Genomic DNA, 19,548 nt, shown 5'->3' on the forward strand with positions numbered 1-19,548 from the left:
CATATATATATATATATATATATATATATATATATATATATATATATATATATATATATGATTGAACCATGGTCAATAACACTCATGAATAAATCAAAACCAACTGCACTTCAGGAAAAATATGCCTTCAGTAAATGGGCACAACTGTGTTTCTTTATCTGAAATGGGATTTCACAATGGGTTGAGTGGGGCAAACTTTCAATTTCATTTTATTTACTTTATGTGTACGGATGTCTTGCCTACATATATGTATGTACTTACTGTATGTACAGCACATGTGTGCTTGGTACCTGCAGGTGCCAGATAGCAGGTGCTACAACTGAAGTTATAGTTATGAGCTACCACGTGGCAGGGTATATTTTAAAAGAGAGAAGCTGTATTTTTAGAGAATCCTATCTGATAAATAACTGTTTTTGAGAGAACTAACCACCCCTTAAGATAAGTTTCACTTTAGAAATGACTTGGCTCAACAACATGCAAGGCTTCTATCTATTCTACCTTCTAGCTAGTAGAGGTAGCTGTTCACAGCTATCCTAAGGACTTTATAGGCTACTACAGAGATACTTGCACACTCGTGTTCATTGCTACCTAGTAACTGAAATCAACCTAGATGTCTATTCACTAATGAATGGATAAGGAAAAATGTGAGACTTATACTAAACAGAATTTTATTCAGATGTTAAGAAAAAACTAAGTCAGAAAATTTTCAGATAAATGGATCAAATTGGAAAATTTACTGAATGAAATAAGCTAATTAAAATACAATTAAGAAAAAAAAAAGAGTTCAAACAAAGTTATCCTGTGTGGGTAGACAATGTTGCTGCAGAAGACATGGATTATGAAAAGAAATCATCATTAATAGGCATGGGACACCTCGCTGAGTTATTGTTCAGTGGGCCTATAGAGACTCATAAGATAATTTAGGCTTGTATCACATACAATGTGGTACCAGGTGGGTACCAATGGATAGCCACGTTCTTGGTTCTTCATCACTCTATAGTAAACCCTAGTGCTGAAGACATTGTACATTTTGGCTGGAAGACATACAGAAATCAAATCTGAACTTACTATAAAACGTCATCTCTGCTGGCTAGCATTCCTAGTACCTGGAGGTGCCATGTAGGTCCAGTGTTCAAAATGTGTCTGTGCTGAAAATATGTCAGTGGTCTTACCACTGAACCTGAATGTTGCAGTATGGATCTATAAGGCAAAATATTCCTGCTGATGCACTGTGACACAGGGAGGTCACCAACCACTTTCTGAGTGGATTCCAGGCCTGTTCGATGGGGATGAATTAATAAAGTATACTGTTAACCCAGGAAAATGCTCATGGCTGGAGAGGGAAGCCACTCTAACCATGAACAAAACTTCTACTGTCCTAGTAAATAATCATATTGTCAGGATGCCTTCTAAGTAATTCGTTTATACCCATAGATACGGGCTACCCTCCATTTTGGCCAAAGGAGCTTCTCTTTGCAGTGGGCAGTAGTTAAAGCATAGATTCATAAGAGTGAGTGCTCATAAGAGTGAGTGATTTTGAATGCTTAGCCCTAATTGAGAAAGTATCTATATCACCAGCCCTCCAATGAGGGGAACATCACGGAAGAGGAGATGAGAGAATGTAAGAGCTGGAGAAAGGAGAAAAGGGGATGTGATGTGCTGTCTTCTAGATGGCTACTACGGCCACCATTTGGCCACCAATGCTACAACTATTGTCTTCTAGACATGACATAGTTGTTACACTCAAGAATAATAGCACTAAGAACAGTATATCTGTAAATTTGACTTTGGAGGAATCTCTTGGTCAATCTAGTGAGGTAAATTAGGCTGAAGCCTTATTTTCTGGCTATGAAGAATAACAGATTTCTAAACTTGGTTTCTATTGCTTGTAGAAATAATACTTGGAAATCAACACACAGTATCTTATATTTCAGAGTCAATATTATTTTGGCCATAATCATGTGTCCCTGATAGACATGAAATTCTATGTAACTTTCTGAATTGTTTAGTTTACAATTAGTGTCTTGTGTCCCTCAAAACCATTACTTTCTAAACACAGTAAAAAAAGGAAAGAAAAGAAAAGAAAAGAAAAGAAAGAAAAGATGATGTTTTAAGAAGAAATGTTTTTAAAGTAATTATATACTTATTCTTCCACAAGGAATGGTTATGTAAGTGTAGCTGGTTTTGTCTAGAAAACAATGCATTATGAGTCTCGCAAGACACCCTTGCTCTTTTTTTCATACCAAATTGAGGGCTGTTATAGATTTTTCTTTCTTTATCTCAAAACCCAAGTCAATCACATGACCTTATTTATTCAACTTATGGAAAAGTACATGTTTTGTGGAACAAAGGCATAATTCATGTGGTTTTTTTTTCAGCTTACAATTCTGAAAAGGATCAATCCTTTAGTGTACAGTAAATAGTAATTAAAGCAGAACCTTCTAAATAAACATGGTTACATGAATATTAAATGACTGTAAACCATCAGGACTATGATTCTCAATAGAGCCACTGCCTTTTCTCTTTGAAGCTTATTGTCTTCTACCGTATTTAAAGCAGCCTCCATAAATTTTCCCTCCTATGGTAGAAGGGGTTGGTTGACTGCAACAGTCAATAGACACAAGGAAGCAGAAGGGGAAACTGTGAAGCAAAATACACCGAATGTATGTTCTTTTTAAACATTTGATTAACATATTAATTATACATAATGAATTTTATTATAGCATTGTGATACATGTACATAATGTATTTCGTTCATGTTCAGTCTGTGGGAAACCACTTATTACCATGAAACACCAGCTATAATCAGAGAATAACAAAATAACCAAATGTTAAGGGTATTGGTGACTAAATTATAGAAAGCGTATAATAAACTGCTTAGTTTCATTTAGTTCTACAAGTATAATACTACTAAGGAACCAAAAATACATGTAAATAAGACCTAAAGGCATTGCCTGATAATAACTGTTTTTCTAAAGATATATATATTCATTCATGCCGGGCGGTGGTGGAAAAAAATATATTCATTCAAGGAATTTCTAAAAGATCCTTTTTAAAATGGTTATCATTTTAATGGATTTTTTTCCTTAATTGCATGGTTATTATTTGCTTCTCTGTCTCACTTCAGTGAGGAAAAGTAATTATCATGTAGCTTGCAACGTGTGTAATTTGTCCTATAATTATGGAAGATGCTCATTGTCTTTATAAATACTTATAGAAGAGGGAAATAACTGATCACTGCCAAGAATGGCAAACATAAGCAAGCAACACTAGCTAGTTTGAGATCATTTACTCCACCTGCTGAAGCTGTATGTTTATAAAAGAATGGTTGTTTACATTGGTTTTGAGGGCTACCAGATGACTTTAGTATTTATCTATCTATCTATCTATCTATCTATCTATCTATCTATCTATCTATCTATCTATCTATCTATTTAAACACTGCTCAAAGGTACAAAATGCAGAATTCAATTTTGTGAGTGGATGATGTGATAATCCTTGGATTATAGGGATGATATCTGTGTCTGTTCCCTCAAGAACCACAGTCTACCAGTTTGCATCCCCCTTTGAGCCCCAGGGTACCCATTTTCATGAGGTACATCCACTTGACTGTCTCTGCTTGCTTAGCCAACAGGAGTTCAGGGCAGAATGGAATGCTTCTTGCCAAGGTTCATAATTGGGACTGACTGCTTTGGAAAAAGTGCTTCCTTCAGCCCCTGATTCCAAAGCCTTCCCCACACTTTTCTCTGACTCTGGATCTGTAACCTCGTGGCATTCACAAGTCTCTTGTAATGTGACTGAAGGCACTTTAAAGTCTTCTGAGTTTCTTATATGTCACCCATAACTTTTAACCATTAAACCTTTGGAATAATTCTGATCTGTGTGGTATCTTTTCTGTTATAGTTGACTCTTTTGATTTCTCAATCCCGCCAGGGGAAAAAAATCCAATGACCAGTGTCAATACTAGGAATCTTTTAGTCAGTCATCAGCCATAGTGAACCAATGACACCATCACATAAAAATACCATGCTCAATAAATCCTTGTATCTTTTACATATAAATGAGATAAATTTATCTAAGGAAGCCTGAGCACTAAGGAAGTTCAGAGCTATCTCTGTCAATCACCAATATATTAAGACTGTTCTAAGTGATGCAAATATTTTAGCATCACTATAAAATTATTACATATGCCCTACAGAACATTAGGAGCTAAATGTCACACTAGGCTATTTCAGGAGGGTAATTTGTCCTTACAAATGCATATGGAAAGGGTTACCTTTTCACCAGTTTCTCCTCTGATGCCTTCAAGTCCTTGTTCTCCCTGTAAAAGAGGAGCATGGTGTATAGTAATAGGAACAGTACTTCCAGTTCATGGACTTTTCATAATAATAGTGATATTTCTAACAGTAAATAATCACTGATTTAAATAATTCCCTGAGATATGAAGCTCTAAGCCAATATTAAACAAAAACAAAGTCTAAATTGTGCAAAATACTAAAGGCACAGCTTTCTGAATACTTCCCTACCTTCTAGAAAAATCTCACCTCATACAACCCACAAGCTAGCATCTGAGAATGATACCGTCGCCATTTGCTTTGAGAACTGGATTAGGCAGCACAGACTGAGTTTACATTCCTGTCCTAACGAGCATCTCATTAAATACGGGAGACACAGACTTCCTTGAGATCTACCTTCCACAACATGAGCCTCTAAAGAGAGGTTCATAATGAGTGGATTTAACTGTGAACCTTGAAGTCCTGAGCCCACCTTCGTGCAGCCTCAGGCTTCTCTCTGTTCTGCTCATGTGATGCACAGCCTCAATGAGAGGGGTCTTCTATTCCCTATGCTGTCCTTTAAACCTAAAAGGTACAAGCATCTTTTCCTCAGGCGATTCCGTTCCAAGTTCATAAGTTTATTTTCAGATTTAATTTGACATAAATTGATTGATGACATTCCAATCAAACATTTAGTAAATGCTCAGAGTTTCCTATGTGCCAGGGACCTATGGCTGCATAGCTGTGAGGCGAATGTTAGAGATGGGTCATGTTTGCTGTGCACCCACTGTGGGTCATGGCCTAAGGCATCCAGCCAGTATCTTCTGAGTGTACAGGCATAACAAACCAATATTTTTCTTTTGTTTCTTTTGTTTTTTTATTTAAGCTTTTTGAGAGAAGATATTACATAGAACAGGCTGTCCTTGAGCTCATGAGATAGCTCACAGAGGCCTTTCATGAACTCCAAATCCTCCTACCTCCATTACTATTATTTGCTGGGGTAATAAATATATGCCAGCATACACAGCTAACGATGAAAAATGTCAGATCTCAGCTTTTTTGCAATGCATCCATAAAGTGACACATGATTTGATTTAATTAACATCCAAATTAATTAAGAGTGTGACCTCTTATTATATATATATATATATGTATATATATATTTCCCCCTGAGGAATATTAGCATATGAATACAGTCAAATGAAAATATATGTGTGTATATAATTATTTAATTGAAACACAATTAAATAATTTTTTGCTTCATGTAGCCTCAAAACATTATCAGCAAACAATAGATAAGTTCATAGGTACATGGGCCTACCTCTCTTTTAATAATGTTTCAATGTTTCCTTTAAAATATAGAATTTAACTCCATTTGGTAACTCAAGCTGACATTGAAGCTGCTAAATGCCCCTAGCGCCTCAGCTACGGTCTCGCCAGGATGCGGCCACCACAAACAGCTGCTGGAAAGTCCAAAACTATTTCCCAGCAGCTAAATCCACACATCCCTTGGCTTGCAACTCCGCTTGCAGATAACAGAACATGCTGCACCACTATGCTTGCTCTAGAACTGCTATGACGAGACTCAGAAGCATGCCATTTCATGCCTCTCAACCCAACTTTATTCTCACTAAGGGGCTATGAAAGGAAACATTCCTAATGTCTTTTCAAATGACATTGGCAGCTACATATAAGAAAACCTAGTTGTGTAGTGCTTTCAGATATTTTGCTATTAAAAACAGTAACACTTCACTGGAATGTAGAAATGACATGTTTGGCCTTGAGGGGGCATCTAAAATTGCATCAATGATGCTCTCCCTCAAGGTGGGATTGTCTGGGTTGTATCATGACAGCTGGTCCCACCTAAAGTGACTCCTCTTCCCTCTTGGAATCTGGACTGTGTTAGTTTCTGTGCATTCAGTAATGCTTGGCACAAACAGTCAAGCTTGTTCCCAGACAAAGCAGTCCTTGAATAGATAGTAAAGGATACAGAGGAAGTTCATTTTGGTGATGAGAAAGATCTCAGGTATGGAGAGACACACCCTGGACGGTGGAAAAAGTTCTTATTCATCAGGATTATGAATGTGACATAATGCAGGTTTATTTTTCTCATATAGGGGGTTGAATCTATGGCCTCTTTGTTGGTAAGCAAGAACTGCAGAAGGAACCGTTTCCAGCCTTTATTCTACTTTTCATTTTCAGACATGATCTCACCAAGTTGTCCAAGCTAGCCTTAGACACACACTCTAGGCTGGCTGGCTGTGGACCTGCCATATTCTTCCTTCTGTCTCCCATGTAGCTAGGATGATTGGTCAGCACCACCAGGCCAATCAAAAAAAGGTGTGTTTTAAAGAGCTTAGCTGTGTATGACATCCTTATAATGCTGGATATTTTAGGTCGTTGTAAATATTTTTGCTTAATCCAATCTGAAAAATGCAGCATGTACAAATAGGAAATGACTGCAGAAAATACTTCTCCATTGTCTACTGTTTCTGGTGCCCCAGTAAGTCTCCCATGGCCCTTAGAAAGCACCACTACCGATTCTCAGGGAAGCATGCTGCTAAGACTCCGTAACGAATGTTTCCTTTAGAGGTCTCCAAGAAGGAAAGGCTTCTGAGTCCTCCTTGGAAAGACTGGGTTATTAGCTTACTTCATAGGAAGCATTTGTAAAAACCATTACCTTTTGACCAGGTAAGCCTGGAGTACCATGTAAGCCATTTTCACCCTAAAAGAAGTAACGAAAATAAATGCCATTAGTCACAAACGATACCGAAGAAGACCCTCAAAAAAGTGTTCCCTGTAGTATGAGGAATGGTAACATTCTCCTAGATATCTCTTGTGCATCTGGTCTTCCAACTTTCTGTAATGTCACAACTACAGGACGATCACCACAAATTTTAAGGTAGCGGAATGTGAGAGTGTATGGAGGCTCTGAGATGTTAAGTACCAGTCTCAGAGCTATCCAACTTGTACTGTCACCTGAGATGTCAAGTAAGTGCTCAATTTCACATTCTGTGTATTCCACACGCTATTTGATAATCTAATCTTTTCTTCCTTCTTTCCTTTCTCTCTTCCTCCATCCCTTCCCTGCTCCCCTTTTCTTCCTTCCTCTCTTCCTTTTCCTTCCTTCCTTCCTTCCTTCCTTCCTTCCTTCCTTCCTTCCTTCCTTCCTTTTTTTCTTGTTTTAAAACCCATGTGTGTATGAGTAAATGCTTTTTATGTGCAGGCATTGCTAACAAACTCATCAGAGAGTCACTGTTTTCACAATCATCTTCTATAGAGTGTTACCCAGTGACTGGGCTTCAAACTCTAGCCCTTCAGCTGTAGCCAATGTCCTGCTTCCTGGCATGGTCCCTGGCACCCAATTTAGTTGTGGTTTTTAAGTATCTTCTTTCCTAATATTATATATATATAATATATATAATATTATAATATATATAATATATAATATATATAGTCACATTGTGCATATGCTTATTTCCTTATCTATATCTGTTGATTACTGTGAGTTGAATTCTGAAGTCATACCAGAGGCAATTCTACATGAAAACAGTTCCCTCTCCACTTGTCTGGCTCCTGTCATGGGCATAAGTGTTTTCGGCAGATGCCTATCAGGTTCCATTACTGGAATTCTTGGTCATCGCTCTGACAAGTCTGCTTTGTGAACAGCACACCACCCAGAATGAGAAACTCTGGGGAGGGTGGATGCATTCTCCATAGACCCTCGGGCATTTACTTGGGTCTAGGAATTTACTCTGGCTCCTGAGTGTCGAGATTCAGGCAGCTCAAAATAAGCCAATAGTGCTACGATCTACTCTATTTTTGTAAAATATTTAGAAAATTCACTTAGAAAATAACAGTTCTTGAGGATTATCTAGAACACAGATATGTCTAAGAATTATTTAAATGAAGTTTAAGAATATAAAGAAAAACACCACATCTTCACATTTTCAAGTAACAATGAGATACTCTGCCTAAATACTGAGATCTTAATTTTATTACTAATACATTTTTGGAAAGTTTTACTGCTTATATTTTTCTTTTTCTGTTTTTTTTTTTTAACCTGAAGTGTACTGCCATATACAAGCATACACTTTAAGAGTTAGGTTTTGAGGTTTTTTTGTTTTTTGTTTTTAAAGATTAAGCTAGCAGAGTACTCTATAGTATAACTGCTGTCATCATAGTATGGGCAAAATTTAGTTGTGATATATAATTACATGTGGAAGCATCAAAAATAGGATAACTATCAGTGTATGAAGCATTTCCATCACTTGATAGTTAGTATGGTTCTGGACCGGAGGCACCAGGTAAGACTAGTGGAAAGCTTCAGTAACATTTGATAAAGAGATAACGAAATCGCATTAAGTATCTGATGCCAAAGAACTTTCTATGGAAATAGAGCCTCTAATATTACTCACCGCTGAAGTATGCCCACTTGTCCCTAAGAAGCAGATTATTTTCCTCAGTTGATCCAATATAATATTTTATATCATATTGCAAGTTACTCAGGATCACCAGATACAGCATATAATCCTCCAAAGCACAATGATACGGTATTCACACTGCCAACAACCCATTTCGGAGAAAAAGGAGTGCTGACAGCTTTGCTAGCAGCCAACTTTTACATACCATGTGCCTGGAGTGCTGGCACCGCAGTGTCTTTAGTTGACATTCTGTGATTCCTGTAGTTAAAATACTGTGTTTCCGCTATGGCGAATGTTAACTGATCTCTGCTCTTTCCCTACTTAGAGGTTTATAATCACTTCGAATTGCCTTTAGTCCATCAGAGGAGTCTGCGCCTACTGAATCCCATCTCTGTCTCAAAAAAGGGGGTGGGGGGGAGGTGTATGAATTACCATGAAAACTTTAAAAGGACGTAGTCCAAACATCTGATGCCACGTGTTGGCTCTATAAAATCTTAATCTAAAACATTATGTTGGTAACATCAATCACATTAGTGCTTATTCTGAGATATAGGAGCAAAACCCAAAGAAAGATTGGCAGTCAGGGTAAACCTAGTTCTACGCACAAAATCAGTACTTGCCCAACACTACTTAAAGAGAACTGATCTGTTTTATGTAGTGTGTGTGTATGTGTGTGTGTGTTTCTGAGTTTCTGCTTCCTTTTCCCCCAAGCCTAGTCCTAAAGAAAACATAAGATGCTTCTCTTCTATCTTCCAAGCAAGATTTTAGTTCATAATTGGAAAAAAATTACAATCAGTGGTTTCAAACAAATCATACCTTTTAAAAGTTATTTCTGGGGACATCCTTTCAGTTGTAAGCCTTTTAATTCTGGGAACATCCATGGCGGGAGGAGAGAACTGACCCCCAAGAGTTGTCCAGTGATCTCCCCATGAGCAGCTCTCTCACACTCACTCCCCAAATCAAATAATACATAAACTATATTTGTAGTCTTATATTCACCATTGCCACCAAATGCTATAAACTTCTAATTAATTTTTCTGTCTGATTCGCATTGTGGAAAACAAATTAAAAGAAAGAAGCGCACATCTATATTTACTGAATTAAAGCTGTCTGAACTTGAACCATTTCCCATTAGTCTTACTCCTGATGTCTTAAAGGGGAAAAAAAAAGTCTTCCGGATCTTAAACATAACATCCACTTGGGTCGCTATTGATGCTTCCATTCATTAAACCATTAGCAATAGTTTGGAGTCTCAAAATACTTGATCCTGCTCTCTGGGTATACCTGTCTCTTAAAATGTGACTTTCAAAATTCAGCATATTATGTCAGAAATGGCCCCAAACAGAACAAAAGTGGAGCCATAACACACACACACACACACACACACACACACACACCATGTTGTTTTGGGTGCTAAAGTTGTTTTTCTATGAATGTAAATTGCTTCTTAAAAATGTGTAACCATACACACTGAGTATGGAACCGAGTATAAGCACTACTATGATTTTCTTTCAAAGAAAGTTCCAAACCTTCTCCAAATTAGACAAATGAAAATTAAATTGAGCATCGAAAAAAAATAAACAATTTAGGAATTATTTGGAGGAGTGGTGAAAGTTTTCTTGAATACCTAGTGAAGTGAGGGCGATTTGGCCACTTTTGTAGAATCTAACAAAATTCTGGGATCCTATGAAACTGATATGATCTCAAAGTGCATCTGTCAGAAAGAAGTGTTTGAACTTATTATATTGTCAGAGCAGGTTAAAGACAGTCTAAATAATTTTGAAACTGCAACACCGTGGTAGGGAAATCAAGACGATTACTATAAATCATCTGCTAAGGGATCTGATACCTGTAGTTCCTGACACCCACAGCAAGCACTCCATCAAGTGAAAGATGACTTAAGATACAGAGCACAGTGCCATCAGTCAGCTCCTAATTGAGGACAGTAAGATACCAGTCGCTGCAAACCATTTCCTGTTCAGAGTATTCCTCGTGATGAGTAATGGAGAGCATGACTCCATATCAGTTACCTCTACTGGAGCCTAGCTGTGCTAAAGCCATTGGTTAGCTTAGCTTCAGCCAGCCCTGCAGTAAGGCTTGCTTAAGAAAGCAGGGGGAGCAGGTGATGGGGAAACAGGAAGTGAGTTCTGGAGCTGTACACACTGCCCTGATTACATTTCATCTTAGGAAGCCTCACTTGTAAGCTTTGCTAGGTAGAGATTCTCCTCCCCACTACTTCCCTGAAGTCTGCTTTGCATAAAACCTTGGGAGTTCTTACTAACATACCTTTCTCACACTTCCCTCAACATAGATGTCTAATAGTTCTCTTTTCCTTCCCCCCTGTACTTTGGAACTAAGTTTCCTTGAGTTCTGTGCAGTTCAGCTTAAAAATTATGAAGAGTCTATCAACCCGGGTGTCCTCAGTTGGTCCAAGCACGGGCTTCACAGAGATATGAGAGACAATGATTCCTTCTATTCCAGGAGTTCCCAAGCATATAGACACATAAAATTGGTGATATAAGAAAAATACTAAGTTAGGAGAATGGAAGTGCTTCTGGTTTTGCTTGGTAGACCAGAAGGCTTCATAAAACCATGCCTGAGCTTTGACGGTAGTGCTCTGTGATGATGCTGGTAAGGGATCATGATATCACTTAGCTGAACTCATCTTCATTCTCTCACTTTTACCTGATAGTTTTATCCATTACCATACCCTGGTACAACTGACCAGGCTTTGCTGGCTAAATGATACTTCTGATGGAGACACTTCAGGGAGACTACTATCTACAGTCACAGATGTCTTAGAAAATAGCAGTTACGTTCACTATGTTAGTAATCTACACCAAGAATAAGACCATTAGCCACTGAGCTATGTAAATAATAAGTGTGGAATCTTTCTCTAGGTAGTATTTTAATATTTATGTGCTAGATACTGATGGCATGTTAAACCAAATAGGGGTGTTAGCAGACTGGGTTCCTGAGATCTGCCTAACTATTTGGTAAATAAAAGTCAAGTGCCTGGTGCCAGAGTTGCGGCATGTGCTGAGCTTGTCATCCATCTGTTGTGCTCCCTGCCAACTGCTCTACTTGGGATGTGAGTGGAAGGCATTAGGAGGGAATAGGAAACCATTGAGAAATAAAGTCAGCTGCAGAGTGGCCGGGTTTCTTTTTTCGTGCCCCTCTATTACCTCTATGCATCTTATGTTTCTGCTTATTTGAAGGCTGTGTTGTATCAGTAGATAGTGACTGATAAGGCAATGGTAAGACACTGCCCATGAAACCATAGTTTTCCACTGATAATTCGTGTTGGCCTTAGAATGGCAGTCACTGATAGAAAGTAGAGTAATGAAACTATAATTTTGTGATTTCTTTTCTATGAATATTACTTATTATAAGATCTCATGAGACCTTCATTATTAATGTTTTAAAAAAACACACAGACATTCAGATGATTCCTTTTTTGTAAAGTAAAAGTTGATTATATAGCTAATTAATAACCCTTCAAACTGTTATTAGTTTAGTAGAAATGTAAAATAAAACATTGAGATTTCATTGTTTCAGTCTTACAGAGAGCATATTTATAATTGGCAATATTGATACACACGCAAGCAATGATTTTTTTGTTAACATAAATTTCACATATATTTTATCAGCCTTCACAAGATGTTGTATTGTCCAACAGGAGCTGAACAAGGATGATAACATCAGATATGCCAAAGTTGACAGAGGAAAGCACATGAGCCCTCAACCCTACAGAAAGAACTACAAGCAACTAGGGATGTTGAGAGCAGGAGAAATAGTCTTCCCTGAGGTAAAACATACAAATTGGTTATCTTATAATACCAAATGGTGAGCTCTGAAAACATTAATGTAAGTAACATTACAAAGACTGAGCAGGTTATATTCATGAACATATTAGTATATGAATATACATATATACAGGCAATAGCAATAAAAAAAGAGACCATGAATTTAAAGAGAGTAAGGAGGGGTATGTGGATGGCTTAGAGGGAAGAAAGGAAGGAGGAAATGTAATTATACTATTAAATCTAAAAAAAAAAATTTCCTACTGTTGGATAAAGTTGTATGTTCTCATTTAGTGGTTTCAGTTTCAATAATGAATTGTTATGTGGAAATACATATTAATTTTTTCTTAACTTGGGGAGAAACAGTGGAAATGAGCTTAATTCTGATTGTCCACGGAAAAAATTAGGTGAAACTAGAAATGCACAGAGGAAGCCAAATGACTTAAACAAAAATTATTTTCGCTAAACGCCTATAAGGCGTCTCTGGGGCATTAACACCACATCTGGACCAGGCTGGAACAGAAGTCATTAGAATTCACGACAGCTACAGGACTCGTCTGCACATACATAAACTGAAACAACATCTGCCTCTATTTCCTGGAGCTGGAGTGTTCTCACAAATGCCTTTTTAGGAAAAAAAAAACACCAAGAGTTAAACACCATCATTTCATTCCCCAGAAGAAAAGAAATGCAAAGACAATGAAGAATGAATAAGTCTCATTTCTGCACATCCAGTGCAGTGCATGGGAGCTTGGAGTTTATAGAGACAAGATTCATTATCTTCAAGGTTCCTTATACTGAGGGCAGTCTAGCTGTTTTCTTATGATAGGCCAATTAGTGACTGGTCCATTGTATTATTAACATTACAGGTTATTTTAATAATGTCAGGTAACTACATTTAATGCTGTTGTCTTTGATAGTACTCTATATGTATAGAGAAACGTGTACATGCATCAAAAGCAGGTTTGGTAGCAGATGTAAAGGTAGAATGTCTTATGTTTGGTGTTCAGGTCAACCCAGAGAGCAACCATGACTGGGCTACAGCCTATGGAGGACAGACTACAGGTCTCTAGAGTCACCCCTGGACACTCATGAATATTTCAAACCTAATTTTGAATTTGAAAATGGGCAAAACTAAACCGTCATATTTTCAGTCTGTTTATTTCTGGAGGTAAAACTATAAAACCCTCTCATCTGGTGAACGAAGCAGTTTGAAGTAATTCTTCGGAGATAGATACTGTCTTCTGTCTGTGTTGGAGTCAGAAGACCTTGTGTTAAAAGGTTTCATAGACTTAAAGATGAGAGACACAGCAGAATCTAGAGAGGCAACTTCACAATCCTCTCCCTAAGCTGCAAGGAAAACGGATTTGCGATTTAATTCTAACTGAGTGTGAAAGGGAAACAGGGTATTTGGCAGCATCCCGATGGATGGGGAAATGGCAGGAAGGCTCATGAACAATGAGTGCATGTGGGCAGAGCTTCACCCCTAACTCCACTCCTTACTAGCTATGAAACTTAGGGACGTTTTAATTGTCTTTATATATTAGGTTCTTAATCCAAAAATAATAAAAACAAATCTGAGCTAAAAGGTCTGTAAATATTGAATTAGTTTAATGTAAAAGAGAAGGGTCTTGGAAGCACTTAGCACATACTACTAACTGCATAAATGGCTGTTTTTATCAACATGATATATGTTTGTGATACTATGTGTAATTCTTTTGAATGAGTCCATTGGGCTAGGAACATTAATTTCATTGTTGTTGTTGTTTTTAAAGAGGCCAATGACTCAGAAAATATTTAAGTTTTAAGATTTCCTGCTAAATAAGTTTTGAATAAAATAAATTCCCTCAAGTGAGTTCTGATTTACTCTCACAGTTATCCAGAGCTTGGAGTAAGAGCATCATCAAGTTGTGTGTTTCAAATATATCTTCTAGCTATTAAACATTTATGCCAGTCATTAAGCTGGCTTTTTCGTGAACCTCTCATTCTGTCATTAAGATCAAGCTAATGTGGGTCCAGTATAATTCCCACTTGATAACGGAGAAAGATATTTGCCCTAGAACTAGGTGGTGTGACCCTGCTTGCTTATTGTCAGGCATATCTCTGAGGACTAGTGTTAGCTTTCTACCTACTCCATAAGGAACAAAAGTAGTTTACTAACTGCTTCCTCCTGGCTGGTATGGTGGTGCACACCTTTAATGACAGCACTCAACTGACAGAGACAAGAGGATCCCTGAGTTCGAGGCCAGCCTAGTCTACATACTGAGTTCCAAGCCAGTAAGGGGTACAAGGTGAGACGTTGTCTTATAAAGCCGGGAGTTCTCCTTAGTAAATAAATTAGTCATTTAGCCAATAAATATCACTTTAGCATGATATAGGCTCAATTTCGGTTGCATTTTTATGATCACATAATTAAAATAGACATTATTGGAAAATAGTTGTATTTCTAAAAAGTATCTAATTCTCCCCCAAACAATGCACATTACACTGGCATATCAGTAAAGAGAGAAGTAAGACACATTTTTGAATAAAACATGCAGCAGTTAGAGCGAGTGTGGCTCCAGAGCTGAATTTGAAGGACATTCAACCACCGTTCAGGTTCTCAGCCCATCTTCCTACTGCAGACCAGAAGGACAAAGTGCCTGTGTGTTTATGGTGCGTGTATGTGTGGGGGATTATGTGCAAGTGTCTGTGGTAATCTATGTGTATGTGTTGGTATGTGTGTGAGTGTGATTCTACACATTAAAGCATCCATTTCTCCTGGAAACTAATCGATTCCACTTACTCGTTTTATTGGAAGCAGCTCCTCACTACCTGTCTAAGTTTACTGGAAGTAAACAGGTATTTTCTTCTAGAATGGAATTTTCCCTATGAACATACACCAGTTAGTTTATCAAACTTATGCCAATTTGACTGTCCTGTGATGTGTGACAGAAAGGCTGTGTGTATATGGTGATGAAAGTCTACTCTAAGTCTGCACTGGATGATAGGGTTTTTTTTAAGACACTATAATTAGTTGGTCTAATTCCTCATCTTTAAAGTCCAAATGATTCCATTCTCCAAAACTGCATGTCACAAAACGGTGCTACATAGTGTATTATTTTGCTTCTGTCACCAAAGAAAAGCACAACCATGGAGAGCTACTACTCTGTTTAGAGTGTTCACTTAAAAATAATTACTGCTACCATTTCACCGAACTTCAAAGTGCAAGTCTATTTTTGAATGATAAAATTTGCATGCATATAATTTAATTAACTACAGTATCATATTGTGTGAAAATATAAATTGAAACCAGCATGCAAATTCTACTTAATACTGCTCTCAGAATATACCTCATTCCGTGATCATAAATCAGCTTCTGGCTTAAATATAAAAACACTCCATTTGAGAATAATGTGTCAGAGATGGATGTTCTGTGGCAGCTTGCCTACATACTTGCTCCAAGATATTTCAATAAGTCGTACACGCACACATACACACACACACACACACACACCACATGTGTGGAGACGGGGCGGGGGAGAGGAGAGTTTTAAAGACTACTGAAAGGGCTATAACTTAGTTAAGCTCAGTGATGCTTTTTAGGTGACATGGAAGATCATTCATATATTTATAATGTACAATACCCATACACATTTTTAGCAAATGTACAGATTGGTCTTCATGTGGGACTAACCCCTAAAAAGCAGAGTGGGACAATCTTAGTCTCTGTTCCCTGACATTGAATCTGCTTCTCCCTACCTGGACCTCATGGTTGAGCCTCAGTGGGAGAGGATGTGCCTAGTCCTACTGGGACTAGATGTCTCAGGGTGGGGTGGTACCCCAGAGGGGCTTCCCTTTCTCTGAGGAGAAGGGGGAGGCAATGAGGGGTAAGGATTTGTAAGGGTGGTACTGGGAAGAGAGAATGGAGGGGGCTGCGATTGAGATGTAAACTGAATAAAAAATATAAATTGCTGGTATCAAAAAAAGATACCAGATGAAAATATGAGATATTGGGCTGTTAAGATATGTGTCTCTAATCATTTAATCACATAAGATATGTGAACTAATAATTTTCTTTAGAATTGTATTTAAAAAAATTCAGGTCTGGAGAGATGGCGCAGCCATTAAGGAAAGGTTAAGCTCACAAGCCAAACACCAAAATTCAAATAAGGTATTTTTACTACAAGGCAAGAGAAGTATCTTATCTGAAACACTAACTACAACGTAATTTAAAGTTTTTGAAATTTAAAAGACTGACATTTCTTCCTTAGAGTGAAATACTTTGTAATATATATCAACTATACCACCAAATAAAGCAACAGTGACTTTCTTGTTAATTTTATTTTGCGCATGCTCTTTAGCATGATTTTAAACAAATGATAAACCTTGGATTATAAAAGTGAGAACCACACCCTGGGAGTGGTAGTTCTTTTCCACATGTGAGTGTTAAATACTTTTTCACAGCTAAATAAAGTGAAATTAGGAGAAGAGCTGGCACCACCAGTGATACAGACCCTGGCAAGAGGATGTGGTCAAAGACAAGTGTTTCTTTAAGTACTGGGGTGATATCAGCCACTAAGTAGGGTCTCTGAAGCTGCATGAACTTGGCTACAGAGAAATCAATGTAAACTGGTTCCATATTTACCTCCACTGGAAGCTGAATGAATCTATAGCCCGTGAGACATTTAGGAACAACAGAAGTCACCTGGATGCAAAATTAAACTGCTTGAGGTATTTAGGGGGAATACTTGATGTACAGTTTTGTCAAGGTTTTGAACACATTTATTACATTAGCTTTTCAAATTCTCAGAACACTTGCCCCAAGCAGGCCCTGATCCTCATTAACTGATTGTGTAAGACTCCTCCAACCACTGTTTTGTCCAAATAGGTCCCAAGTTTTCAGACTCCCAATTCCAAGAAAGACTTGGTTCAACTAGGTTACAAAGCAGCTGCCATATCCCTGTGCTCTTTGTTCAAGTTGTACTTTAAGTGGAGTATAAGATAAATCAGCATCCTGCCTCCCAGAGCATACCCTAGGGAAAGAAACAAGACCGGAAATACAGAGACTCAGTAATATTGGTCTCGGTGCTCTGATGACTTGCTCTACTACATCAACTTGCCCTGTATGTCCCTTCCATTCTAAGAATATGACTTTTTTTTCTCATAACACAACCAACCAACCAACCAACCAACCAACCAACCAACCAAAGAGCATACATGAGCTGGTTCTAGCTACCACCACTCCATACACTGCACATATATAACAAAAGTGCAGCTTGGTCTTTTTGAGAGTCCAATAACTCAAGCAGGGGATGTATGTGTATCTGTTGTCTGTCTGTGGATCCTGTGCTGTCATGTCTGGGCTCAGTGGGAGAGGATGTGCCTAGTCCTGCAGTGACTTGATGTGCCAGGGTGGGTTGGTAACCAAGGGGCTCCTCCCCCTTCTCAGATGTGAAGGGCATGCGGGATGGGGGAAGGGGCTATGTGAAGGGGAGACTGGGAGAAGAGGTGGGGGCTGCAATCAGGATGGTAAGTGAAAAAAATTAATTTATGGGGGAAAAAAAAAGTACTGGTCTCAAGTGCTGCGAATAGAGCTCAGTGGGTGAGCATTGTCTAGTACGCACAGACCTTGGATTTGATTGCCAGTGTCACCAAGATAACAAAACAGCAGCATCAATGACAATGCACGTTAACAAAATATGCTGCCTGGCACCTGACCTACAAATGCAGCTTCAGTAAAGTCTGTGGCAGCATCATATGAGTAATAACACAGGGTCCACAGCCCCTTCCCCTATCCCGCATCCCCTTCACATCTGAGAAGGGGGAGGAACCCCTTGGTTACCAACCCACCCTGGCACATCAAGTCACTGCAGGACTAGGCAAATCCTCTCCCACTGGCCTTAAAGATAACAAAGTGGGAGGGACTCACCTGCTCACCAAAAACTTACGTTCCTGAAGAGAGACTTTCTTTAGCATCGACATGTGACAACTAACTAGTTTGGGGCTAACATACATAGTGAAAATAAGCTAATTATTTTAACATGCAAATATGAAATTTTATAAAGATTGCATTAAAAATGTACATTTTTCTTGGTGTTTGGAGACAGAGTCTTTCTTGTAACATAGCCCAGGCCATCTTAGGATTTCTTGTTTCTCCTTCTTCAGTATCTTGAGTGCTGATATTGCTGGTGAGTACCACCATGCTAGCTCCAGGTAACACAGTGAATTTCAGAGTTAACCTCCTGTGAGTGAAGTAATTATTTACAAGAACCCTTGTGGCATTTAGAGGAGAAATCTAAAAACAGCCATTTTTTAATCTAGATACTAAATTGGATCATTCTATTGGTAGACCTAAATATAGTTCTTGTATTATAAGTCATATATCTTACACAGTGCTATAAAATGTCTGAAATAGAAGTATTATAATAAATTATTTAATTTATGTAATTTTATATAGATTTATGAAATTTTATATAAATTATAATATTATTTAAAAATTAAAATATTAAGATACTGTATCAGCCATAAAACTGATAATGTAAGAAGCCTGGCTGTTAAGAGACTATTTTTTTTTTGTATGTTCCTGAGGAAAACATTCTTTCCCAGGAGCCATGCGGTTTATACTTGGGCATCACTGGCCCTGTAGCCTCTGCCACAGTTCCTTAGTCTGTTTGTGTAGCTCAAAGGTAACCTTGAACAACAAAAAAAGCAAGTGAGTTTGTATTTCTTTGGAAGTTCATTTACAAAACCTTACAGTGAGTATCTTTGGCAGCCCTATCATGGGCCACAGTTGACTGATCCCCAAGAAATAAAAGTTCTGCAATTTTGCTGTCCTGCCTGACTCACCTTTATAAAAAAACGGGCACTAAGGTTAATCAAATAGCCAGTCAGCATCTCTTTTTTCCAGGAATGCCCATGGTGCCGAATTCGACTTTACCACCAACTATACACTAAAGTGCTTTAATTATTCATTAGACATTCATGAAAGGTACATTAATTGTTAACATCAAAGGAAGTTAGGAATTCCTAAGTGGGTTGTTAAGTGGGCACCGAAGAATAGGCTTC

General features: G+C 38.0%; 1 protein-coding gene across 1 annotated transcript in view; it reads right to left on the reverse strand.

The window, feature by feature from the left end:
• Positions 1 to 19,548, reverse strand: part of Col19a1 (collagen type XIX alpha 1 chain) — a 298,384-nt gene that overhangs the window by 226,792 nt on the left and 52,044 nt on the right. The window contains exons 9-10 of the mRNA XM_028767241.1: positions 6,955 to 6,999; positions 4,277 to 4,321 (exon numbers count right to left, since the gene is read on the reverse strand). Coding sequence (XP_028623074.1) covers positions 4,277 to 4,321; positions 6,955 to 6,999 — 90 coding nt within the window. The remainder of the gene's footprint in view (positions 1 to 4,276; positions 4,322 to 6,954; positions 7,000 to 19,548) is intronic.

The sequence above is a fragment of the Grammomys surdaster genome, unplaced genomic scaffold (assembly GCF_004785775.1).
Source record: "Grammomys surdaster isolate TR1022 unplaced genomic scaffold, NIH_TR_1.0 171, whole genome shotgun sequence".
In the NCBI taxonomy this organism is placed as follows: Eukaryota; Metazoa; Chordata; class Mammalia; order Rodentia; family Muridae; genus Grammomys; species Grammomys surdaster.